At 42.4% G+C, this 26,997-nt stretch overlaps 1 protein-coding gene across 1 annotated transcript in view; it reads right to left on the bottom strand.

Moving 5' to 3' along the window:
• Positions 1-15,127: 15,127 nt before the first annotated feature.
• LOC104623034 (transmembrane protein 178B-like) overlaps positions 15,128-26,997 on the bottom strand; it is a gene marked incomplete at its 3' end in the record, with an annotated part of 63,838 nt that continues 51,968 nt past the window's right edge. Inside the window, exon 2 of the mRNA XM_010289980.1 lies at positions 15,128-15,241. Within this exon, the coding sequence (XP_010288282.1) occupies positions 15,128-15,241 (114 nt within the window). The remainder of the gene's footprint in view (positions 15,242-26,997) is intronic.

Here is a 26,997-nt window from a genome sequence, read left to right as displayed (position 1 = left end):
AGTGTGGCTCTGTCAACCCAGGGCTTGTTACTGTTTGCCTTAGGTGCTAGGATTTTGTCTCACTTGATGGTACAGTGAAAAATTTCCACCTCCTGTGGTTTCCATGTGATGTTGCTCCATAAGCTCTTAGACCTCCCTTTTTGCAGCTTTTATTGTTCTTCTCCACTCAGCAGCAGTACATCTCCCTGGTACTGGCTGGGGGTTTTACCAAACCAAAAGAAGGACCCACACAGGGGCACCATCAGCAAAAAGGGGAGTGCAGGGATGCAATCTCACCCTTCCCCTCCCAGGGGCTAGAGGCAGGTCCACGGCCCCTCTGCACTGCTCCAGCAGCACCTTCAGCCCACTCCTTGGCAGCTTACATGCCTTCAGCTTACAGAAAGTCAAAATCACTGACTCAATGCTAACTTTGTTTCTGCCACTTCACAACAAAGAGCTGATTAGTCCCTCCAGAGGGCTCTTGCTGTCCCATGAAATCTACTGGTGCAACAAGTTCTCAGGGCAATGACTGTCAGCCCCATTTTACAACATACTTGCATCAGGAGCCAAAGTGCATCTAGGTAGCTGTCTCATAAGATGCACATAAATGCATCACACAGACACTCTCTGCCCCAAAAATAGGGGCTGGATAAAGCCAAAAACCTAAGGATTGTGACCATGAGTTGAGCTCATACCCTACAAAGGGATGCTAGTCTACAGGATCTGACCTCCTCCAGGAGAACATGACACTGAAGCAAGACATGTTCTGATGTGAGTGGCAGCCCTGGGAGCAGCACTGCAAGGCTGCAGCTGCAATAGTGCTACGGTTCAGGAAAAGCAAGGCAATACTGCAGGGGAAGGCTAGACACACAGCAGCAAAGCCATCTGAAGACAAAAGGGTACATCACACCAACAGGGGATCAACTCTTACTAGAACAACAGTTTGTATGTGGTGATTAAGCACACTGGCATGTCTGTAACTGGGAAGAGTGCCCAGTACTTGCCTGCAGTATGCCTTGTTTTAGCCAGTGCTGTCAAGTCTCTTGCTTCCACAAGCAATACATTATTTCAGCCTTCCCACACACACATACCCCCAACTAAAGAGAAAACTCATCTTACTGCAGGAGCCAATGTTCTGTTCCTACTGTCTGTTCATTCACACCAGAGGCCCACCAGAACAGTAACATCCAACCGAGTCTCATTTACCTTTATTGATGATGCCAGCATTCTAGCAAGAGAAACAAAACACACTGAATTCAGGACAACTGAAAAATCAGTTTTCTACTCCTTCATATGAGAAAGTGTTAAGCCTCAGCTATTGATATTTTCTAGCAGTAATATTCTGCTTACACTTATTCTCCTGTGCCACCTGTTGTACATCCATCCTAGACATTCACGTACAGATGGGTATAAGATAGGTGTATATATATGGCAGTACCTATAATATTTTTATAACTTGGTGCTCTGAGTAGCCAGTGATCCTACCACGACAACTATTTTCTTGACGATACTTTGTACTGACAGACCTTTTAAAACTACTTCACCAAGACCTGTGGTTTTGATACTTGAATGCAACTGTGAGCAAGCCTTTCAGTTCACAGCACTCAGTCAGGAAACCGAGTCCAGTGAATCTCATACACTGTCTAGTCATGCTGCCTTCAAGCTGTACCTGTAAGGTTTGTTGGTGTTCAATCCACTGGTGTGGCTGTGTCCCACATGGTTGACTGAATGATCTAATGACAACTAAATGAACTAATCATCGCACTCCTAGGCTTTTATGTAAGTCAGTGCACCAGATGTGCTGTATTACTGGACAGCTGTGTATGATCTGGTACCAATCTACATTACAGATGTTGACTAATACCAAAGTATAGTCCCATCTTCATGTCACCTGCAGCTCTGCCCTCAATGCTGTGGTCTAGGACATATGTATGCCCAAAGCTGTATGGGACTGCAGCCAGTGTCATGGACCACTGGTAAATAACAAAACAACAAACCTAGACCTAGCCACATAGTTTGACCAAGATCCTCCATGCACACACCCCAAGGCACATCTACCTGTTGTGTGATCCTCATGTCTGGGCTAACATCATCCCTCTGATGGGTTCAGTGTAACTAACATGCAGGCAAAAGCTCTCCTATGAGTCCCTTGGTACTTTGGTTTTGGGAGCTGCCTGCTAGCTATCGGCTTCAAACATACTTTTAATTGCTGTTTTTGTTTTGTCAGTCAGTGGAAATGAAGAGATTGATCTCTATCGATCTGTGGAAAGGCTCGCTTTGTTTGCTCAACCTTTCTGTTGCTTATCAGGGTTGTGCCAAGAGCTTGACACACACAGACTGAGAAGTAAATTTTCAAAAGTAATGAGTGAGTGATGGCAAGCTCATGCCAGTCTCATTCACTATCAGACTTTGCTGCAAAAGGAAAGTAAGAGGCAACAGCTTCTGGTTATTGTCTCAGCAATGCCAGTGATGTCAGGAATTTGTTTGAGTTTCACATTTATCTAATGCAGCCACATTGACACATGATAAACAGAGGAGAGATAACTCCATACGCAGAAGAGCATCTAGGTACCTCATTTTTATTTCCCCCTGCAGCTTTTCTATTATTTTGTTTTCTCTTTTAGCTTCTCCCCAGGTGTTTACATCTATCATCTCGGCTTCTTTATTTGTATTCTTAAAGGCACCACTAAAAGCTTATCCAATTACACCCTTAAAAGAAAAAAACCAAATAGTGTCCCAGTCATACAAAGAGTTCCTCACTTCACTCGCCACTCTCCAAGGTTGTAAGAGTCCTGCTCCTACACCTGGGAGTGTTTTCTCTACTCATACCTACAATACAGGCATAAAAGACTTGGAAAGCAGCAATGTTCCTCCAGCTGTCAACCATGTCACTAAACAGCCATCCACCAGATGTCTTTCTATCAACATCAAAATGAAGGCAGCTGTCTAAGCAGGTGGCTTTCTGCCCCAACCTAGTTCCCCCCAACCTCACCAAGATGAGATTGCTGTGTAGGTCAGAGGCCTCTGAAGGCAACTTTGGGCACATCAGCATCCTACCTATATCCTATTTGACTGAAGCTCCTTTTGCCAACTTCATAACCAAGTTTGCAATTCTTACAGGCCATCACTGACTCCTTATTAGCTCTCCCTGGTTCCCCACTCAGGTGGAGCCCTTCCAGCTAATGCATGTCTTCTGGGTTTAGGGGCCTCCCAGACCTTACTACAGAGTCTTAGCCCCTACAACAATATCTACTATGCCTTCTCTAAACATTGCTTCTGTACAGCAACAGATCAAGTCCTCTGGTCTGTGAGAAAAGGAGAGCAAAACACTCATCGTGAATCCAATAAGCTGATGACAGATGGCCTCTCTTTTCTAGCTAATAAAATACTGAGTGTCCCTCCCCCCCGACCCGAGTGATAAAAAAAAGAATATCCTTAAATTGCACTTGGTGTCATCTGACTGCCACAAAATGTGGATTCATTTACCTCTAGAACTCTTAGTTGCATAGGGGATGCGGTCCCATGGAAAGCCAAGGCCAACCATTAAACAGAGGATCCTACACACTAGCAGCTAGAGATGCATAGATGGATTAGATCATTTGATGTATCACGCAGGTTTTTCAAAGTGCTCCTGCCTGTGCTGCCTTTGGTCCATCAAAAAGTTTCACCTAGCAGAGCTGTCAGTTCAGCTCTTCAGAGAACCACTGATTCCTCCTGGAAAAAACTTTGGGAGGATTACACTGAAAGAATAATCCTATTGCCATATCAAGTAGTTTTTGCATTTCTCTGCCCTGTTCCTTGTTAAAAAAGGCTTTTGCATGAATTGTCATCTACTTAAAAATAATTCTCAACTCATTCCACATGAAAAATCTGGTCCTCCTTGGAAGAAATGTCACCACATACTTTCTCACTTCATCAACTGAAGTCAGTACAGAGCAGTAGTGCTCCAGTGAAGGGCTGTCAGAGCCAAGGCTTATTTACTGAATAAAAACCATGCTTTCATGCAGAGACCTAAACAGCAATAAAATAAATCAGAAATAGTCACCACATAGGTCCTGATATGCCAAGTCCCATGAGAGATGAAGATATTCCTGAAACGAACCAAAGACCAGTTCAACCTAGGTTTATGTTGGAATAAATCACAGGTAGCTCTAATATACCCTGTCAATGGATGGTTCACAGCTAGTAATCATGGTGCAGGACTATACCTGTCAATTAATTAGTTCCTCACCCATGCCATTTTGGGATGAGGTGCAGAGCTGTCTGAGGCCACTCGGCTGGCCAAGGAGGATTTTCCTTAGAGGACAGGTTCTCACCAGGCCATATCAGGAAAGCCATTTTGAAATTATTTGGCTACAGTTTTCCATTCACTGGGCATTTCTTCCAGATTATCTTATGGCTCTGTAATAGGAGTGATAATTTGTATTTCTCAAAATGTACTCATTTGATTACTTCTCAAATAAAATGACAGTTTAGATTACTTGCAGGTAAAACTGAGTACCAGTGTTATTCTTGCTGTGTGTATCAGTTGTCATGACAATCCGTGAGGACACAGGTTTAGAGTCCAATTCATATGTGGCAGAAAATCCACAGCACCTACACATATTATAATGGAGATAATTTCTGAAATTACTGTTGATTCTACTTGCTCACCCTTAGATATCTCCGAGAACCTAGTTTTCAGCAGGTGCTCAGGAATCTCCATTTTGTGTACCTTAATTCACTACCAGTCTTTGAAGGTTTTTTTGCCATTATTTCTAAGAGAAAAATCACCACTATTGTATGCAATGGATCCTGGTTTTGGCCAGTAAGTTTTCACTTAGATTTTTTTTTTTTTAAAATACCTTCAGAAAAACGATTCTCCTTGATATAGGGCTTTGCAATGGTCTTTTCTAGGAGATATACTGCATAATCTCTGGCACTACAGGAGGCAGCATTGTCTAGCACTTACAACAGTGGCAGTCCAAAGACTTGAGTTCTGTTTCTGGCTCTCCCACTCACTCTCTGCATGACATTTAGCAGGTCAATTAACTTCTCTAACTCTTTTTCCTGAATGTGAAATGGGTGTTCTTGGGCTGTATTCCTCCTTCTGCGCCCTGTTTAAGTCAGGATACTGAGTGAAAACCATTGCCCAAGTGTTTCAAGATGCTAGGATGTTAGTGCACTACACACCATTAATCAGCAGCATTAACAGAAAAGTGTAATTGTGGAATCTGTTCATTTTCACTGAAATATCAAAAAAATTTAGAATCTCAAGGAACACTTTTTTTCTGAAATTTCTTGAGTATTTTGCACCCAGATGCTGATTTTGCATTATTATCGTCTAGGAATTGTTGTTGTTCTATTCTTGTTTCAGTGGAATTACTCTGGTATAAATATAAGAACCAAACTCTTAGTCCTCAGCCTATTGCTCCCTTCCAATTAGAATCTTTGTCTATGTGGATTCATGCCACTACTGACTTCCTCCTGATACTGGGAAAAAAAATTAAGCCTTGCCTTGGTAGTTTAACGCTTTTCTTCCCATAGCAACACAATCAGGCATGAGAGTGCCATAAAGAATGGCATTACATCATCCTCAAATATGAGATAACAACATGCTGCAGAATGGATTCTAGAAGGGAGACTGATTTAGTGTGTGCCTATGATGAGTGAAGAGCAGCTACTACCAAGATAATGCATTGCTAAAGATTGTATCAGATAAAACCAGTAATTCAGCCACCTCCATGTCCCCTCCCATAAAATTTTAATAAACCAAATCTTATGGGAGGAAAAGACAAGACAGGAACCCTACTCAATTATTTACAGCCTTAGCTGTGTATGGCAAAGAAGCCCCTCTTAGGTCAGTAAGTGATATTCTTCCATTGATTTCCTTCTCTCAGGATATCTAGATGAGAATCAAGTTTGGGGGAAAAAAAAAAACACAAAAGAAACAGGGATGCAAAGGGCAAGCCAGAAAAGACAAAGCTGATGGAGGCAGAGATGAGAGTTTGTATTTATGAAAGAGATATTGATCAACTGCACGTACTAGTGGCAGAGAGACTCAAATTAGCTGTCATAATTCCAGTGATGCAGAGGGACATGCAGGCTCAAGCTCCATTAAATATAACCTACATCCAGAACAGCCAGATGAGATTTGCAAGACTGAACTCTGAAGTCCCACAGGAGATACCTGCAGTTGATTTATATTCCTGATTTTCTACTCCCTCACCAACTGTGCAATCATTTCCTGGAGGTGGGCAGGGAATAATTGAACAGCTAAACTGTGATTCACCCAGCCAATTAAAGGAGTCTCGGGATGGGCCCCAAGACAAATCCTTCAGCTTCATCCAGTCTTCCTGGGCCAGAACATTCAGCTCTGACATGGCCAAAATCATCATGGCCCAGTTAACAATACAAGAATCTAAGGATGTAAAGCTGCATTATAATTTTCACACATAAATATTGACACATTTTAGATCTTTTCAAAGTAGCAAGTAGAAGGATGTCCTGGCTGTCCATGAGGATTGGGTTTATTCTGTAATTCAATGTACAAAGAGCATAACTGCAAAACCGTAATTAAAATGGCAACCACTGCCTAGTAGCTATCAACATATCAAAAACACCTACATGTTTCAGCCTGCAGCTTCTGTCAGGGTCAAAGCCAGGTTGTTTGATTCAAAGTTTGTTGGCATCTATCTCATGCTAGCTGCTGTGATGTTCCCTTGTGGATGGTGCATGGCTTTGTGAACAAATCACAATAGTCTCATTTCCAAAGTGTTCCACTTAAGTCTTTCTTCTTGCAAAGAAGCAAGGAAGCACTTACTTCCCATTACTAACTCTGTGTGTGGCATATGGCATGTAATCACCTTGAAATATTTAGCTGGCTGGCTTTCATCTCACTAACAGTGTGGGGTGGGGCATCAGATTGGGGTATAAATAAACTGAGATATAAATCATCATAAACCAGGCATTAAATTGGTATATAAATCAAAAATTATAGAAGTCAGATGGAAGAGACCCATTAGATCATCCTGTTTGTTCTTTCCTGTGTTCTCACCCTAAGAATGCACAAGACATCATTCTTGATTAGCCAAGAGACATAGAAAAACGCCCATCTCTCCCCCTCTGTGTCTCTCAAGAGGGAGAGAAGGGAAACAGAGAGCTCTGTATGCATATTAATAAAGCTATATTTTGACTGGCTGAATGACTGGAAATGATTAGCGGATGGTATGTTTTACCTGTCAGCATCTGCACACTGCAACAGGCAAAAATGTCTCTAATACTCCTTTGCAAAAAATCACCAGAAAGGCTGGAGGGGGTTGTGCTCTCAATTTTCTTGCACTCAGAACAGCTCTATAAATACGCTAAGACTCTTTTCAATGATGAAGATGAAAACATGACTTTTTTCCAATATAACAGTGGGAGACAACGTAAAACATCACCTAAGTCAAGATGAATCCAAGTGCCTGCACTTACAGTATATAACAAAAAATATCAAAACATTATGAAGCCTGCCAAGTCAAGCATGCCAAAGTTCGAAAATAAAGAATGTGGCCCTTTGAAATGGTCAGTGTAAAAAGTACAACATGTAACTCCTCTAGCAAAGAGCAGGCAGAGTCAAGATCAGTCAGCTGACATACAGCTCCCCCTCCTCCTCACACAAGCCCTTCCCTCTACACTTACCCCAAAAGTCCTTGGTGATAACTCAATTAGTCTAAGAAATCTCTTTAGAGGTCATCCCTAGCCATGTTTTCCTCATTTACTTTGACCCAGTGTGAGTTGGGTGACCATTTGAAGTCTGATTTACAGGGTGTGGAGCACTTACAGTTGCTCTGAAAGTCAAAAGGGAGCTGTTCTCTGAACATATAAAAGGCTATTTAACGGTAATTACTGTAAAAGCCAAGTCTTTATCACCTCCAACTGGACACCCAAAAGCACCCAAACCAGTTAACTTTGATTTCCAGGTCTAAAATGGAAATTATATCCTGCTTCAAAAGGTTATTAAATATTAACACATTTTTATTTACATCATGCTTCAATACAACAATTAGAAATGTGGCAAAGCTCATGAAGTGGTTAACTTTGCCTTTGAATCAAGAGTTGTGTATTCTGCAATAAAAAGGCCAACAACTATACATTAAGCAATGAAAAAGAAACCAAACATTGAAGACTCCATTGAATGGAAACAGAATATCCCAAATGTATGGAACAGGCAGGGGTCCTGTGGAGAACACAGTATGTGATTACAGTAATTAAAGACTTCATAATGACTGTGCTCAGAAGAGATAAAATAAGGCCAATATGCAGCCTGAACTGTGTCATCTCCTAGCTTGACATGCTTGTGTTTGCAACCTTTAAAATGCTCATCTGATTTTATGTTCTTAACTTTAAAACAAACTGTAAAAGCAGGAATTCTAGTTTGGGGTTTCTTACCGATTCAGAAGAGTGGCAAGTGGTTCATCAACAGATTAAGACTCTTCTGATTCACCTCTAAGCCCCATTATGTGAGCTGGAGGAAGAACCTGCTGGCTGAGAGAGCAGGATGAAGACCTCCCCTCTACCAGTGTTTCACAGGTGTGTTAGCAGTAGATGTGCAGTACAACTCCTGACCTGTACTTCGAACAGGGCTTTGGAGGGGGTCCTTCCCTGTTCATCCCCCACCCCCCGCCAACACACACAGAGAGCTTGGCCATTTTTGCACCTTCCCTTCCAACTTGTTCCAGTTCAGAACTCCAGCTTTTATCCCAGTCTCAATGTTTAGTAAACCCTTGTCCCACCTCTTCCAACTCATCAATACAAAGTTTTACCCCTTTCCTTGTCCTTATTTCCTCCCTTCACAAATCTTGGCCATGTTTTCTACTCAGTTACTCCTGTCAACTCAAGACTGGGAGGTCTACTGACCTCCTCCCTTACTCCTTCCCTGCTCATCTGTCTCTAAGAAACAAAGGTAGCAGAGGAAATAGAAAGTAGTATGCAGTTGGGAAAGCTATTAACTACTGTACATATTAAGGTCACAGCCATATTAGCAGATCCTAAGATGAAGCCTAGCAGAAGGCAATAAAATCCCTTACAGATTTCAAAATAGGTCTTAGATTTTCATGCCAAAAAACATTTTTATATCTTAGCTTGAAATAGCAGGATATGAAGAAAACCCCACAGCAGAGAGAGAGGGAAATGAGAAGGTCTGTCACTACCACCTGGTCATTAGCTATGGGAATGAATATGGTGGAGATCCAACAACACTAGACCTCCAGGCATGTGAGCACCTGCCGCCTGACTAACCTCCAGGATGGCTGCCCAGTCTGCTTTAATAACCAATGCATTGAGGAATGACATCATATTGTCAGCCAAATGGCACTGACCAGCAGGACTGTATCATACTTCAGGGTGCACCTCCATCTGGGGGGTTAAGGTAGCTAATTAAAAACGAAACAGCATTTCCTTGTAGAGGAAGATAGGAATGGAAGGAGACCCAAGGGAGCATGGGGGAGAGAGTGGAAGGAAGGAGCAGGAAAAGTGGGATGCTGCCTGTTTGTTTCAAACACCTAGGAAGACACAAAAGCAAAAATTCTCTCAGGTCAGCACTTGATACAGATACAACAATGAAATACTTATTGTTGCTTATAAAAGCAGACAGGGTCAAGCCCGTGAGCCTACTGGTGTTACTAATACATTGTCAAGCTATCAACTGACCTTCTGTGCAAATCTCAACATTTTGTTCCATGGAATGAGAAGGCTTGGGAAGCCTGTCGAAATTAGAAGTATGGATATTACAGTCTTTTCCAGAGTGTCAATTATGGTAATGATGACAGTGGCAACAACTGACCCCCACAAAAGATTTTTCCAGCCCTGCCCTGCCCCCCAGTAGTTTTACTGATAAGGAGGTATTTGAGTGCTTTGTGGGCTTAAATGAGGAAGCCTTAATCTCCCCCGAAGTTCGGACCATCAAGGCTGATAAAATCCATTCAGGTTTGAGCATAGGTGCTCTATGAATTAAAATATTACCACTCTTTATATCCTGTAGAAGTCCTTCATTTCCTCCAATATTGCTCCTGTCAGAATGTGCCAGGCTATTACTTTTGACTTCACACTTCATTTTATGCAAATGGCTTTCAGACCACCAGAAACACAGGATTACTGCAGTTTTCAACAGCACAGACAAACATTATTATTCCAATTAACACAAGGCATTATAGTTCCTCTTCTCCTGGCAATGCCACTCTTCATACCAACATCATATTCTGTGGTCCCGCAGTAGACTTGGCGGGGGGTAGGAGAAAGGCAAAGGAGATCCCAAGTGTCAGGTAAGGAGCATTTCCAAAAAACACAGGAAGTTCTTAACCATTTCTCAGGAAGCATCAGCTACTTATTTGTGAACTGGTTCTCTCTAAAGCAGTCTGGTTACACAATTTCTAAGCTGTGCAGGAAGAGATCAGTTTCCATAGCAATTCCAGCCACTTCCTGCCCAGATGCGGCACTCCATGTTCCTGGACACAAAAATATGTCTGCTGTGGAAGAGAGGCCTAGGTGGCAATGGCAAGCTGAAGAAGATCAGACAAACAGAAATTCCCTCTTTTGTGGCCGCATTTAATCCAAAGTGCAAATTCAGGTTTGTGATACGTAGGGAGGAAAGAAAAATAACAAAAATAACAGACCTAAAGACCCAGCTATCTACCTTGCATGATAGGCTCTATGAGTCAGCAAAATAAAAGCTTTTGGGAAGAAGGAAGAATTTTTCATCTCTCTTCTGATGGAGACTTTCACGTGATGTAGCACAAGCCACTAGGAACTCTGCCATACAAAGGCTCTGAGCACCATGCAGCATTTGTCCCATTTCAGCTACCAAGGCAGGAGAAAGGGAAGAGGCAATTGTGTGACGTTCTCAGAGAGGGGGGAAAAAAATCATCTCACTTCTCAAGAACACACATCAGCATTTTGCTTGTTTGCAGCACTTTAAAGCCACAATACTTTCTTCACCTGCCTTGGAGAGAAGGTAGCTCTGGAAAAGCCCCCTTTTACCCTGCCCTTGCCAAGACCAGTGAGGAAGACTGCAGAGTGACCCACATGCATCAGCCCTGTGAGGCTCCAGGCAGGTCTGAGCCCACAGCAGGATAACCCACAATCCTGTAGTACCTACACAGCTGTTCTTGTTGAAATCATTCAAGGAATAGATGCACAAAGAAGTCCCACGGTAAATACAATTATGTTCAAAGGTAAAAATGAGCAAGAAAACATAAGATATAAACAAAATAAACTAGAGGCAGAAATAAAGCATCATCATGCTAGACTGGCTCTGAGAAAGCATGAAGACAATCCCTCTCCTCTTATCTGTATCTTCCTCCCTTTTCCGCACTGCTTCCTCATAATAAGTTTCTAATCCAACTCTCCCAGAAAGACAATGAAATGTAGATAGTTGACTTAAGCATACTTAGAAATTGTTCTCTGCATCTGCCTTCCATGCCGTGGTTGCCTGTTTTCACAAAACAGTTGTTTCGTAGACTGCAGCAGAAGATCAGTTTAGAGACTGGGTTCTCTACAGCCTATCTGCCAAAAAAAAAAAAAGGGGGGGAATGACCTTCCTACAGTCCTTTTGATGGTACAAAACAGCATCAACCCAACAGGTTTCTGTTTTGCTCCAAAGAATAAGCCAGTAGACTAAATACTCTGGGGGCCTTGAGTGCCTTACCCCTCACAGTGGCTTTAGAGAACAGCGCTGTTGGTCCCTGGAAAAAGCCAAACAATGTATCGCATCCCCTCATTGCCTTGGTGGTACTACCATTTCCAAAGCAAACACAGCCTTTCACCTTATTTGCCATAATATACCAGATAATGGTTTCCTGAAGTTTTTTGGACAAGAGAAAAAAATTAGCATCAACATAGCCTCCTTTTTTATGGTCAACTTTCTTAAAGTACAAGTATCCAGTTAAAGTGCTTATTCTATCACCTGAAAATGCCTCTCACCCCTCCCAGTGCCTGTACTGTATTCCACAGCTCAAGTCCCTGCCATGATCACTTTCCCCATGTTTTGTGAACACAAATCTGTAGCACACGAAGTGAACCTACAAGAACAGCATAAACTACGTGGAACTCAATATGCAAATAAATATAGAAGTGTTCAGATTTTTTTTATTTTTGTTCTAATAATATATACCTTCATTTCTAAAAGCATCAGTGATGCTACTGGAGTTTTTCAGAAGCCCGAACTACAGACCAAGTTTCTATGCACAAGACTGGGGCCAAAATGTGACAGCGTAAATGCCTAATAGTGACTCAATCAGATCATTACACTGGCTCTTCCATAAAAAGACAGTTACTCATGCTCAAAGTTGTTGGACACAGCTTTCCTTCCCTTCTCCCTTCCCCTCACAGCTCATATAGACACTCGTTTTTGTCTGATTAGATGAACATTTACCTCCTGACAGGCAAGAGCTGGCAATACTAAAACCATTCTTCCCTCCATCCCTGTTTAACCAGAGATAGTTGAGAGGAAGTGATTGCAGGGAAGTGAAGCCTCGTTTCCTCAGCTCCTGATGCCATAGGCAATCAATTTGAAGCAAAAGTTCCATCTTGAAAATGTCAAACAGAATGCAAAAAGATAAAATAAAAAATTATAAAGTCAGCTCCAACCATTCCTCCAGGTCCAGCTACTCTCCTGTGTTCTTTTAGCATAGCTGACAGCACAGCTAGAAGAATATCTGCTTTCTGCACTGACTGGTGCCGTGAGGTCCTCAGCTTCAAATTAATTGCCCCTCACCCCCTCCTTCAATTCAAGGAAAACTGCTGGAGCATCAATCTTGCCTGCCAGTCTGAAAAAAGCAGTCTGCTGGGCACAGCTGTAGCCCTCTCTTCTGATCCCCAACCCAGTAAGGAGGCAAAGCAACAAATTTGCTTCGCAGGCACCACTATTTGCTGCCCATGCACCAGAGGAGGAAAACAACCACTACTGAAATACAAATATGGCAAAGGACAGCAGTGGCTTCAGCCTGGAAGAGGCGTTTTTCTTCAATAGGGTGAGCAGACACCCTTGTTTCACCTTTCCAGTTCCTCTGAAATTCTCCAGGATGCCATTTTGCCACAGTGTTTCATCAGGAAATACTTTCTTGCCATCCCATACTACAGATCCAAGAAATTACCCATGGCAAGAGCAGGAAGAACAATGGGCCTTGGCCCTGCTCCTTTCGTTGCTTGTCACAACACTCAAAGGGAAATTCTAAACAGGAAATTGTTCAGAGGAAAATAATGGCCAGGTTGACTTGGAAAAACACTATTCTACCTTGGGATGAGCAGTGATAAGCTAAAATAGTTGTGCCCTGGATGAAGCTAGTCCAGAGGTACAGAACCTGGTCAGCTGTTAAGGTAGGGACTAAAATTACAGGGCTTTGTGAAGAGACTTAGAGTCTTACCCCACTTTATGTCTACTCCAGCACAAAGGGAGAACATCCTCCTCAACCAAAACACCATTTGAAAAGATTGGTATTGCCCTTGTCTTTTAAAACAGATGTTTTAGAGAAGAACAGCAAGGTCACTGTTCCTACACAGGAAATAGTCATATAGGTTCAGTTCATTCTTAAATGCAGTGACCTCCAGATCCTCCCCAGTGGCTAACCCCATATATCAAGCACTCACCATTGCACCTAACTGCCCTGGAGAAGAGAGCACTTCAAAGTACTTCTCTCCTTCCCTGTCTTTAGATAGAACTGAAGTTTGAATCTACCTACGCTTATCTGACTCTTGAACTAGTAAGAAAGTTCGGGTCAGAAATATGCATGCACACCCACAGTCGGTGTACCCTCCACAGGGAGGGAACAAGCAGCCTCACCCTGAGACCAAATCAGATATGTAAATCTGTGAGCAGTATGTCTAGACTGCCACTTTGGAGACTGATGAATGCCCTACTGAAGGCTCCTGTTAGCTGCCAACACACCCAGCTCAGGAACTTGCTGATCCCACTAAGGGATACACATGCCAAGCATCTTACATGGCCAGGCATATTAGTAATGATGCGGGGGGGAAAGAATACAAACAGTTTCAGAATAACCCTGTAATTGAGCCTTTGCTGAGATAAAGATGAACTTCAGGACAATAATTCCTACACTAAATAGTGAGATTGCCACATAGGTTGTTGGGCCTACAAGCACCAACAAGTCTCAAACCAGGCCTGACCTTACCAATGCAGAAAATTGACTATGTCATTACACCTTCTCCTCCCCAGAGCTTAAAAGGACCTTCCCAAAGCAACAGCCCCATAAGGCCGGAATGAAACAAGAGACTGAAAGTCCTGTGAACACCAGGGGTCTTACACATTTCTCAGATTGACACAGTCTGGACAGTAGCTGCTCACTACCACCTTTCAAGGTTTTCAATTAGAACCAGCATCCCTCAGCCGCTGCCATCTTCAAGCTGTTAACTGCTTCCATTGAGACAGAGGAGCTGAGGACATTCATCAGTTCCCATGACTACATAGTAACAAGAGCAAGTTTCAGTGGCATCCTTGCTTGTGAAATCCTACCTCTTCCATTTTATCAGTGAAAACCCTTTTCCATCTCTAAGATGGGAAGAAAAGCTTTATGGCCAGCCAATACATCCCAAGGCAATTCCATCCCTATCAGATCTTGTTGCTTCAGCAAATAGTACAAGTTCGTGACCACTGCCTACAATTATCACTGAGGGCTAAGCTCCTTTCCTGTGCCTTAACAGGTGCAGCATTTCTCTTTCTAGGTCTTCAGAGAGTGATGCCACACTCACCCAGGAGCTGCTGGCAGCAAGACATATTTGACAATAAAAGCGAGCAATGAATTCTCCTGGGAGCAGGAAACTCCACAGCAGTATGAACTGCATAAGAATACGCTCATGTACAGAGCATTCTATTGAATTAAAAAATAGGGCATTGATTTTGTCATTCATTTTTTGTATTTAACTCAATATTAATCTCTGCATACAAATGCCTCTTCCCCACTGCCACATTCTCATGCCTCAGCAGAATTTCTACTCAGCAGCAGAAACAGAGATGTTGGTCCCAAGAACAAATCAATCAGGCTGCTACAAAGATAAACTGTGAGAAGAGGACTCTGAGCAGGTTGTCAGTCAAAGCCTCCATTCTCATTTACCAGCAAGTACCTCCCTTACTCTGCACACAAGGAGAACGGAGAAGAAAGCCAGCAACACTTACGCAAGGCATGCCACTCATCCTGGCGGATTGTCTTGGTGATGTTGTAGGTAAGATTCTTGGGAATAGTTGCTGAGGAGTAGTGGTACTTGATGTACGTGCACCGCTCAATTGCTCCTGGAAAGGGCAAAATGCAGAGGAGAAAGTGCCGTTAAATGAGTGCAACATGTTCTCCCAGCTGTAGACCAGATGGGACTGACAACAAATACAAAGGTTAGGAGCAAAGCAGTCCCTACCATCAGTCCACTGTGACAACCAATGCTGTCTTTAGCCCATGACAAGCACAAGCTACCTGTAAGGTAAGCTCACATCCAAACTTGTGATACACCAAAGCCCCTGCAGTAGCTGCCAGAGCATCTGCTTTCGCCAGATATATATGTGGCAAATCACTCCTCCTTTCATTTCTTTTCTGAACCATGAGCTAGTAGCAGGCATACCAGCATCTACTCTGTAGAAACTGTAAATTCATGTCTTAGCTTATCATGCAGTATAATGTGCCTCAATACCCATCGTCCAGGAGAGATCAAAGATGTTTATTTTGTGTCTTTCCTTCACTAATATAAAAAGCACAGGGAAAATATATACAGATAGTGAGCAATTTTCCTGACTCCCTTCCAACTCACAGCCAAGAAGCAAGACAAGCAGAAGGATACATGATAGGCTATAGTGTGTCTCTTGAAGGTACCCAGACACTTTCATAGCAGGCTCAGAAACAGAATTTATTGGCATCCTTGAATAATGAGCCTCAGATGGCAACATGAATGTCTGAAATGGGCAATTTTTTCCCCTCTGTAGTCACGATTTCATCTATGTTCCATGGAAAAAAGCACCATGTGCTGTTTCTGTTTATCTTCCGGTCACATTGTTACACTCTCCTTTTACAGCCACTTTCCTTCCTCTACAATAATCACACCTCCAGGCCCTGATCTCCTGGCATTTCTCTGCGCAGTTAGTGTCCTTAGAGGAATGGGTCTGGCATAGCCTGGTGCTTTCCATAAATTATATATAGCCTAACCAAATTTTGCATCTGAGCAGAAGCCTGTGATAGTTCAACCAATCTTGCACTGATGAAAAACAGTAGTTTCTTACATCCCTTTTGCCAGCATCCTCAACTAACACTGGTTTTATTAGATCTTCTTGCTAAGGAGTCAGATTCAAAGCTCCTGAAAATCTTTTTTTCCATTATTACAGTATTTTGGATCAGACCTGTCATAACTAAATAGGTATCCTTAATGTGGTTGGCCCACACTGTTTGCTACTAGCTACCACTGGTCAGAGAACCAGCTATGCTGGAAATGCTTTTATTAAAAATACATTAAGACAAGTGCTCAATAGAATAAATTAAATGAAGCAATGAATTATATAAATAAGAAAGTGTTACACACCAAGAGGCAGGTAGAGAACACTTACTGTCAGCCTGAACTGAAAAGGCAGAGCCATTAGCCTTATATAGGCAGCTCCAAGGGGTTAAATATGCTTTTATGCCACTAGAAATACAGGTTTCTACCTCAGGTTGTAAAAACTTTACTTGGCATGAACTTAGATCATACACCATGAATTCACAACATAAGAAAACCCATGAAACAAAATTAGTTACATCGCTGTCTACCAGCATCTTCCAAAGTTAGTGCAATATAAACATTTGAGGTCCTCATTGTTTGCTCCTCTTCAGCATTCTTCACATTCTGCCTTTGACAGCAATTAGACTAGACAAAGCCAAATATTATAGGGGAAAAAGGCAAAATATTTACATATGTATCCGCCTGCCCTGACAGCGTGATGGGCTTCTGTGTGAGTCTGCACCATCTGGGCACCAAATGTACGCCCAGAATTAAAGTTTCAAACCAAGAATAGATTTTAAAAGAGACAGCTAGTGTGCAGAGAGTTTTAAAAAAGCTCCAAATCATAACCTTACCTTCTTATAGGTTTTCCTATCCCCTTTTGTTCAGCTGCTTTCATGGATCAGAAGCATTGCCAAGAAAGTGGAAAAAGCTTATTTGTCACAAAATAATCTTTAAGTTATCAGATACCTGCCCAGAGAAGAGATTTATATGGAATAGCAGACAAGGACACAGAGCCAAGATTCAAAATAAAAGCATACAGAAGGAAGGAAGAAAAAAATCCTGTTCCATTTGCTATAATTTCTTAAAGTAATCAGCAGAAAGCACCTCTTCTGAAATCAAAGCAGCTAATTTCTAGCAAGGTCCATCAGACTTCTTATTCTTACTGCAAACACTGTTAGTTGTAATGCAGTGAGCTGTTCAGTATCTTATATCGCCAAAACCTAAAGCAGAAAAAGATTATGGTCTGAATTCAGGTCATCACTTCGCAATATATATAATTTGGGGCTTATGCTTACTTTCCCATAGCTTTAATGAGACTTGGGTACATGTTTAAACACTGTCTAGAACCAAGAGTACAACTATAGTGGCAATGGTTTAATGGTAGCCACGATGATCTCCTTGCCAACCACTCAACATATTTCAACACTGTTCCCACTTCTAAATAACATGCTGTTAGCCAATAACTATGACTACAACAGGTTGTAGATAAAGTGCTCTTCAGTGTACATGGTGAGATAAGTTCTCCTTTTTCCCCTACTCGTCTCTGAAATATCAGGTCTGGCCACTACGTGCACTCAACAGGTCTGAGCAGAGTACAGAAAATTCATTTGTACCTGGGAATTGTACCCACTACTTGTCTTACATGGGGAAACAGACCCCCAAGTCAGACAGATGAGGATGCTGCTCCTGCATTTTCATGCTTCTGAGTTATTAAACTAGCCATTCACTGCTAGAATGGGTAAGCCTAATTAATTTTTTGTTACAGGGCTCAAGATACTTAGGCCTAATCCAAGTTGCTAGGCTCAATAAAGGGATAAATGAGTGAGTTGTAATAGTCTATGATATACTATTGGTCAGCCCACATGAGCTAATGGACCCTTTTGGCTCTAGGCTGTTAAACTCTCCTTTGAATTCCGAGTTTAATAGGCTCAGGAGAATCTAGTTCAGAGTGTTTCAGAGCTGTCTTCTATTAGCTTCCAGCACTTCAATTACTTCAGACTCTGGAACAGCAGCAACAGCCAGAGAGAGCATGTGGCCATCTTCATCCACACCGCCACTGCTGATAGGAGAGGCAGGCAGGATCGTACTGGGAACCTCAAGATTTTCATGGCCCAAACTGGCCAGGTTTGCGATTGCTTGGCATTTAAACATGAGCCATTTATCTAGACCTGTTCTCACAGGAGTGAGTGACCCTGCTGAATTAATGCAACTGCAACAGCATATATCTGGCTAGAGGTGAGAATTAGCATTTGAAACTTAGACAATCAGAAAAAGGTTTTCATTTGCCTAGACCTGCCAATCAAAATTAGGAAAAGGATGAGTTTATTGCAGTGACAATTTCAGACTTCGTGATGTGTCCCTACTTGTCCCATACAGAAGAGAACTACGTTCAAGAGCCCCAAACATCCCGTTCCTGGAGGCCCCTGGGAGAGCAGAGGCAGTAACTGCAGCAAGGATCAGAACTACTACTCTTCTGGAAAGTCCTCTCAGAAAAACCCCAAGAAATTCTTACCTTCAGATGAAGGAATACCTATGCTCACTCCAGTCTCTGAGGTGGGAAGGGAAGCAAGGGTAAGAAAAAAAACCACCAGAGTTTCCCTTCCATATCCTCAATTGGGTAACTGCAACTTATGGAGCATCTCCAGACTTCAGCACTAACTTAAAAAGACCAAATGCAAGTGCAGCTGAGCTCTGTACTTTGCTCAAATAACTGGGAGGAATATTTATAGCGCAAACCAGTGAGTGGGCTTTTTCACCTACGCAGCTCCCATAGCAAGTGTTATAGCTGGCCACAAGAAACATGAAACAACTACAAAGCTGCTCCACTGACAGATGCATGTTCCTCTGATCAAAGGGAAATGTTTGCTGAAAATCTTAAAGAAAAGTGGCTGACATCTTCACGTAGTGCTAGGAAAGGGATCATCAGGAAGATGCAACTAGAACCATACAGAGCAAAACTGCCTTACCATCCTCTCGTAAGCACAGACGCTCAGAGGAGATTCAGTAGCTGTAACTCTGTGGTTGGCAACCCCCTGTTCCAGCAAAGTTCAGATGCCAAGTAAAATTAAGAGAAGGAAACTAGCGATAGCTTCATCCATAGCAGCTAAATATTCACAGCATCAAACATGCCACTCTTCTTACTGAGACACCTACCTGAACAGTTCCCCTCCCATATCTGTTAAGCATTGCTCCACATTACCTCATTATTACACAATATTTCCTCTTCTCTCCTTTACAAAGAAAATCCTTAAGCTGTGCTATAGCAGGAATATCACCTGAAAACATTGTGCAATTCTTTTCTATTCAATTTTCAAAACCATCCCAATATCCTAACATTGGTTCAGCTACTAGTGAAGCTCAGCTCCCACTGCATTAGTAGGGCTGTAAACATTACGCCGGTAGAGGCCTCTAATTGTTTGATAAGGCATGGGTGACTGAACCATTCTCCCACTCTAGGATGAACAGGGTTGAGATCAATTAAAAGGAAGGTCATACTGCTGGTATCCACACTGTATTTGTCTGGTGGGAAAACAGACAACATTTTTCAGAACTTTTGGGCCAGTGTCTGTCTTCATCACCAAGCCCCCCATCCCCCTTTAAATATCACATTTCAACACTTTCAAATTGCTCCAAGAAACAGTCTTTACGTTTGGCTAATTTAAGAAATAGAATGAAAATTCAAAATGCCACCAGGGTATTGGTCACATCAGTCCTAAAATTTGGATCTCAGAAGTGCCCAGAGGCATTCGCCCTGTGAGGTCAGCTTGACTTTTGCAAAGGTGGTTGTCAAGTTTCAGGAATTTACACTGTCACTGTGATCATATAGTTATTCTTCCGCATAATACAGACCAACTCATCTGACTGCTGACAACAGAAAGTAGGCCTTCAGATGGTCTTTCATGAAACTGGTAATCTGTGAGAGCAGTTATGTAAGAGTTAGTAATACCACTTCAGATCTGGCCCAAGATGGCACACAGAAGACTTACAGGGGTTATCCTACTATATTCCCCCCCTCTGCCAATGCGGGTTTCAAGACTTCACTTTGTTTTCCCCCCAACTTTCAGGGTTGCAGATTGTGGAACCATCCGTAACATTCACGTACAGATTAGCCCAATGCCTGTGAACAAGTTACATTTGGTAGCTGAAGAGCTCACAGCTACACCTAAGAACTCCTCCCACTCTAAGACTTTTTGCAGCAATCCTTGGGTAAGGGCAATCAGGAATCTAAGACTGATACAAGGAACCAGCAGCTCACTTGGTCTGGATGAACTACGGCCTGGCCATTCCAGAGTTCACAGGAAGCCAGCACTGACATGACGGTCACCTTGCTTTCTGTAACATGCAGAGATCTGAAACCAGGTGGTACCCATTCTTCTCTTGTAGTATATATGTTGATTTCTAAGAAGGATTCAACTGTACAGCTAGTATTTCTTTTATTATGTTTTCTGCCAAGGCTTTTGATATGATGAGCTTCCCTGAAAAGACTGACATGGATGTTCTAGCCTTTGCTACCTCCAGGCAGCTTTTTCTTCTTCTGTGTTGTAGATACCTCTGGATGAACTGTATGGAGCAATTTATTCCACAAAATTCACCCTTTGTGCTAGCTCTAGTTTTTACAAATCTGTTTGAGAATTACTACACAAACATTTCCTAGGAAAAGAAATCTTAGCCTCTGGCTTTGCAAACTGCACTCACTACATATATTTGCTATTCATTATGAGAAACTGCCTTCTGTATGAGAGATTGCCTTAATCCCATGGTTTGGTTGCTGTTCCCTCATTGGGTGGCTATATCCATACCAGCCTGACAGAAGACGTAGATTGGTCATTTAGCCGCTAATTGTTTCACATTATCTTCAGAAAATTTGTAGAGCAGAGAAAGTTTATAGTTTTTTCTTAGCATAACATTTCGGTAAGGTTTCCAGGGGCTATAATCATACTTAGGGCTAGGATCAGGTTACACAAAGCAGTTGCATGTGGCATATATATCTGTTAGTGTTCAGTCTTAAAAGTCTTGTCTCCCTTGGAAAAGTTCATTGTTAAATTCTGCTGACATTTTATGCAGCCTCCAAACCAGTCCTGGCCATTCAGGCTGGCACAACTTAAGAATTATTGCCTTCAGCTGTATGTGCTGCCCTCAGTCTTTTAAATCATTTAATATGAAATATCAGAACTCATCTGGAGATACCTTAATATAGGCAATGTTGTTGCAGTTTCAGCATGCATTAACTGGTCAAACTAAACCCTGGAGGAAGGTAAGAGGAGAAATTAGGGTCTACCTTGACCAGCTGCTATGACAGAATTGCTGTCAGATATGCTGACTAGTTAATGAACTAGTTAACTATCTTCTTAATGAAGGCAGAGGCTTCATTAGGAAGTACTGCAACACACTTAACAGGATTATTTCTTTACCTCTGGAGTAATACTAACCATGAAAGTACTAGTTACATATTTGTGCCCATCTATAAATATATTAATGCCAAAAATGTAGGAACATTACTCTTCTGCATTAATTGTACAATCAGCTATGTTAGAAGGGTCCTCTAAAAGTCAAGCAGCCCAATCCCCTGCTCAAAGGAGGAACAACTTCAAAGTTAAAATTAAATCCAAAGAGTTCATGTTGCTCAGGGCCTTGTCCAGTGAAGTTTTAAATACCTCCAAGAAGAGAGGTGCACAATATCTTTGAGCACCTGTTCCAACATCTGACTACTTTCATTATGAATTTTTTTTTCCCCACTAATACCTAATCAGAATTTCCCTTAGTGTCACATGAATATCTTGAATACTAGAACATCTAAGGGTAAAAGTCCAAAAATCTAGGAAGGATATGCAAACGCCATCTCCTTAATCAACATGTCTGATGAATATTCATTAATTTGTATGCATAAATAGAAGCCAATGTTCTAATTAATAGACCTCAAGATAGTTTTTGCAGCTGCAGTATGGGCCAAATTTTTAGAAGAGGAGATCATATTTGTTCCTGTCTGCCTCTGGCATCATCCTGAACTGAGGTTCAGTTTGATCTGCCAGTAAGACTTGTTGCTACTTGTCCTAGGTAAAGTGGAACAACTTCTGGTACTGGTTGTTGCTTGCAGTGGGCTTCAAGGAAATTGGGCTGATGCCTCCCTTCAGTTCACAGGTTGGGGTTTGTGTCTTTTGGGTTTAAGACTAAGTTGCCAGCCCCTAGGGCTACCTTTACAAGTGTGCAGAGGTGTACTATCAGTTTCTACTCACCATTTACAGGTTCATATAAAAGTCAGAGAGGAATGTGATACAGTCGCCTTCCCCATTCACAGACAGACCCAAGGGTCACACACTGGGAGAGACAAAGAATGTGTCTATGCTGACACTTAGTACATACCAGGAGCGCACTTTTGAAAATTACCTCCTGATCATCTCTAGTTACCATGTTTTGGTTAATAACACTATGTGCTGAAACACCATGCCAACTAGATTCTTTGCAAATAAAGCGAATTGGAACATGAGATAAAGGGAATTCAACTAATGGTGCAAGAGCAGAGCCAGTCTGAAGTAACATCCCCTCCCTGAAAACACACACAAAATGAGCATTATGTCCTAACCACCAATTGTTTGTTACAAATCCACCTTTGTTGTACCACACTATTTAGAAACGTGGATCTAACCTATGTGGTGTACGTGACCACCAGAAAACATAATGAACACAGAACTTCAGCAAAACATGCTCGGAAGAAAACAGCATCCTGTTTTACCTGAAGGAAAATCTTGCTTGTATTCACCAAGTTGGCAGCCACTGAAAGGATGCGACATTCATAAGACAAATAACACTTTGTCCCTGAAATGGCACATACCCAGCAAATACATTAACAGAATGTATGGCTTAAAGATTTTCATTAGGAAAGTGAGCAAGGTTTTTTTCAGAGTGACAAGCAGAACCTTCCTGCTCTTTTTTCCTCCCATTTTTCTTTTACAGTTCATTTTGCCTGATTTCCATATAAAGGTTCTCTCTGAGCCTCTAGCTTAGTAAAACTTGTTATACAATGCTCACCTGGTAAAGAAGTCTTGTAAAAACCCAATGAAAACATAGCAGGGGGGATGGTTGAAAGGATCCAACATACTGTACTATACTGTACTACCCATACAGAAATGGCATAATAGATGACAGTATGCCATTCCCATTCTTCCCAGGTCATCTGGGATGAAAACCCGCCAGTTTGTTTTCAGTACGTATCCATTAGATGTCTAGAGAGATGGAAAAAAATCAGATACAAAGTACACATGAAATGGAAGCAATCCATGAAGATTATGGATCTCCAGACACACACACACACACACACACCAGTTTTACTATGAATGGGCTGTATACGACCAGATTCCACATGGGGACTTCTAAATGTTTCAGACTGGAACACCTACATTTCAATTTCAACTTCTGCTTCCACATTGAAATATCTGAATTTCCTTTTCAACCACTGCGTGAGTAAAGACAACGGCGCAGACATGTGCACATGCACTGCACAGATAGCAACATTTTCAGAGCAGAGGAAAAAGAAGGTGCCTGACCAGGTTTTGCTAGACCAGTTCCCCACATGCTCTATGGATATCCCAGCAGATAGCAGCTTGCTCAAAGCAACCAGCTGGCAGAATATTCCACCCAGGATAAGAAAAGAATCCAAGTATGAGACCAAAAGCTGAATTTGCATTGGAAAGTGATGAGCTCACACTTTCTCTCCAGGGACCAAGGAAAGGGGGCTGGCAAGGAAGCTGGAGCAAGAGGATGGTTATGAAACACTTTTTTACTTCAGCTATTAATAACAGCCTCCAAGCCACAGGGCACTTGAGAGGAAGACATCTCCTCGCTTCTATTAATCTTTCTGTCCACCTATTTGCATTGGGCTGGCCACAGGGGAGAGGGAAGCAGAGCACGAATGAGAAGTTAAGGAGGTTAAAAGGGCTGGAAAATATTTGCTCCTACTTGTTTGGAGGCAGAAATTAAATGATCAATAGAAGTCACTGAGACAGCAATTACCAGTAAAAACTCACTGACGACCCAATAACTCATGGAACAAAGCATTATGTCAGCACTGCTGTCAAGCCAAAGAAAAAGCACAAAGGCTGTGCCATAGACAGGTTTCTTTTATATGTACATCTTCCGATTCTCATCGTTAAGATACTCCCATGCAGCTTGGTATTTATTGAACCAGCTTTGAAACCTATTTCAAAGAGATGTCTGAGAAGCAGGGTTCCAGAGAGCCAAGAAGAACATAAGGATGGGTCCACTGATATCACTAATTCTTCTGAGGATCTGCGATCACATGCAGTAAAGTGTAAGGATGCCTATCTCCATACCTTGGAAAGCTATTTCATATCACAGAATCATCAAGGTTGGAAAAGACCTTCAAGATCATCAAGTCCAACCATCAACCCAACACCACCTGCCCACGAAAGCATGTCCCGAAGTGCCACATCTACATGGTTTTTTGAATACTTCCAGTAATGGTGACTCCAGCACCTCCCTGGGCAGCCTGTTCCAATGCTTGACCACTCACCCAGTAAAGACATTTTTCCTACTATCCAGTTTAAACCTCCCTTGGCGCAACTTGAGGCCATTTCCTCTCGTCCTGTTCCTTGTTACTTGGGAGAAGACACCAACACCCACCTCACCACAACCCCCTTTTTCAGGTAGTTGCAGAGAGCAATAAGGTCTCCCCTCAGCCTTTCTAGACACATTTACTCCTTTTTACTTCTTGAGGCAAGTGAAACATAAGCCCTTCTCTGTGTCTCCATACTGTTAGTTTACAGCTAGCTCCACAAATTGCTGAGCTGGAGAAAGCACTTATCTTTCATGTGGCACTTCAACCTCTTGTTTAAACAGCAAAAATCACAACACAACAGAGAATCATTCAGATGCTTTTCACCCCACATCAGGGAACTTAAACTGAGACTTAACGCAGATTAATTTCCCAGAAAGTCCCACTTGCAGGCTCAGCCTCATCCAGCACCTTCAACAATCTCTTAAGAACATCACTTAAATGAAAGGACTTACATGGGCTATGCAACATATCTATATGACACTATTTTCCTGTAGGTTTTGTGCCTCAGATGAGCTTGGGGAAGGACAGGGAGTTTCACAACTTCCACTTGAAAATAAATTGTGGTAAGGAAAAAGGAGAGAGAAGTATAAAGTTCTTGGCAGAGATTAGATATTAGGGATTCACAAGAATCAAACTAAGGAGATCAATTTTTAGAACAACAACTATATTTTTCACCTATCTTAAGGATTGGCACATCGTCAAAAAGCATTTTTCTTTTATGCTGAAGTTAAGGTGAAGTTTCCTAACTCACATGGTTATATGCAAGAGGTGAATTGGCTTGCCTTAAGTTTTGGGAAGTGCAACACCATTAGCATGGATCCTGTTTCACACATTTTAAATAAAAGGTAACTATGGAAAACCACAGGATTTGAAAGGATTGCAGCTCCAAAGCAAACTACCAGCAGGCAGCTAGCCTCGCAAAGAGAAAAGTGAGGAAGGAATCCAGCATCAACTTTTCAGCAAGCCTGGGTTCCCCCACCACTCCCGAGAAGACTACAGCATGGATAGACCAGAAAGGGTGCACCCTGCTATGCCCTTAAACTGTTCCTTAAATCTACTGTGCACTGAGCTTGCAATCTCCTTTGCTCACAAGGCAAACTATCTCCATCCATCAAGGACTCTATTGAGACTTTAAAACCATGCAAACAGAAGACTTCAGACAGTCAAAGAAAGTATACCCCATCCCACCCATGAGCAAGACTGGCAAACTGGCAACAATGGTTGAGGAGAAGGCTGAGGTACTCAACAAGTTTTTTGCCTCAGTCTTCGCTGCCAACCTCTCTTCCCACACCTCTCAAGTGGATGGACTGCAAGATGGGGACTGGGAAAGCCAACTCCCTCCCACTGTGAGAGAGGATCATGGTCAAGACCACTTGAGGAACATGAACATACACAGGTCTATGGGACCTGATGAGATGCATCCCAGACTCCTGAGAGAATTGGCTGATATAGTTGCCAAGCCACTCTCCATGATATTTGAAAAGTCCTGGCAGTCAGGTGAAGTCCCTGGAGACTGGAAAAAGGGAAACCATGCCCCTTTTTTAAAAAGGGTAGCAAGGAGGACCCAACCTGTCAGCCTCACCTCTGTGCCTGGGAAGATCGTGGAGCAGATCCTCCCAGAAGCTAAGCTATGCTAAGTTACATAGAGGACAGGGAGGTGATTCTAGACAGCCAGCATGGCTTCACTAAGGGCAAGTCCTGCCTTACCAACCTAGTGGCCTTCTATGACAGTGTCACCACATCAGTGGACAAGGGAAGAGCTACCGATGCCATCTTCTGGACTTCTGTAAGGCCTTTGACGTGGTCTCACCACAACATCCTTCTCTCTAAATTGGAGCAATATGGATTTGATGGGTGGACTGTTCAGTCGATGAGGAATTGGTTGGATGGTCACGTCCAGAAGGTTGTGGTCAACAGCTCAATGTCCAGACGGAGATTGGTGATGAGTGGTGTCCCTCAGGGGTCCATACTGGGACCAGTACTGTTTAATATCTTCATCATTGACATAGATAGGGGGACCTTCTCTCTAAATTGGAGCAATATGGATTTGATGGGTGGACTGTTCAGTCGATGAGGAATTGGTTGGATGGTCACGTCCAGAAGGTTGTGGTCAACAGCTCAATGTCCAGACGGAGATTGGTGATGAGTGGTGTCCCTCAGGGGTCCATACTGGGACCAGTACTGTTTAATATCTTCATCATTGACATAGATAGGGGGACTAAGTGCAACCACACGAA

This window comes from Phaethon lepturus, unplaced genomic scaffold (assembly GCF_000687285.1).
Source record: "Phaethon lepturus isolate BGI_N335 unplaced genomic scaffold, ASM68728v1 scaffold14586, whole genome shotgun sequence".
NCBI lineage: Eukaryota > Metazoa > Chordata > Aves > Phaethontiformes > Phaethontidae > Phaethon > Phaethon lepturus.
This window is presented reverse-complemented; position numbering and strand designations above follow the sequence as displayed.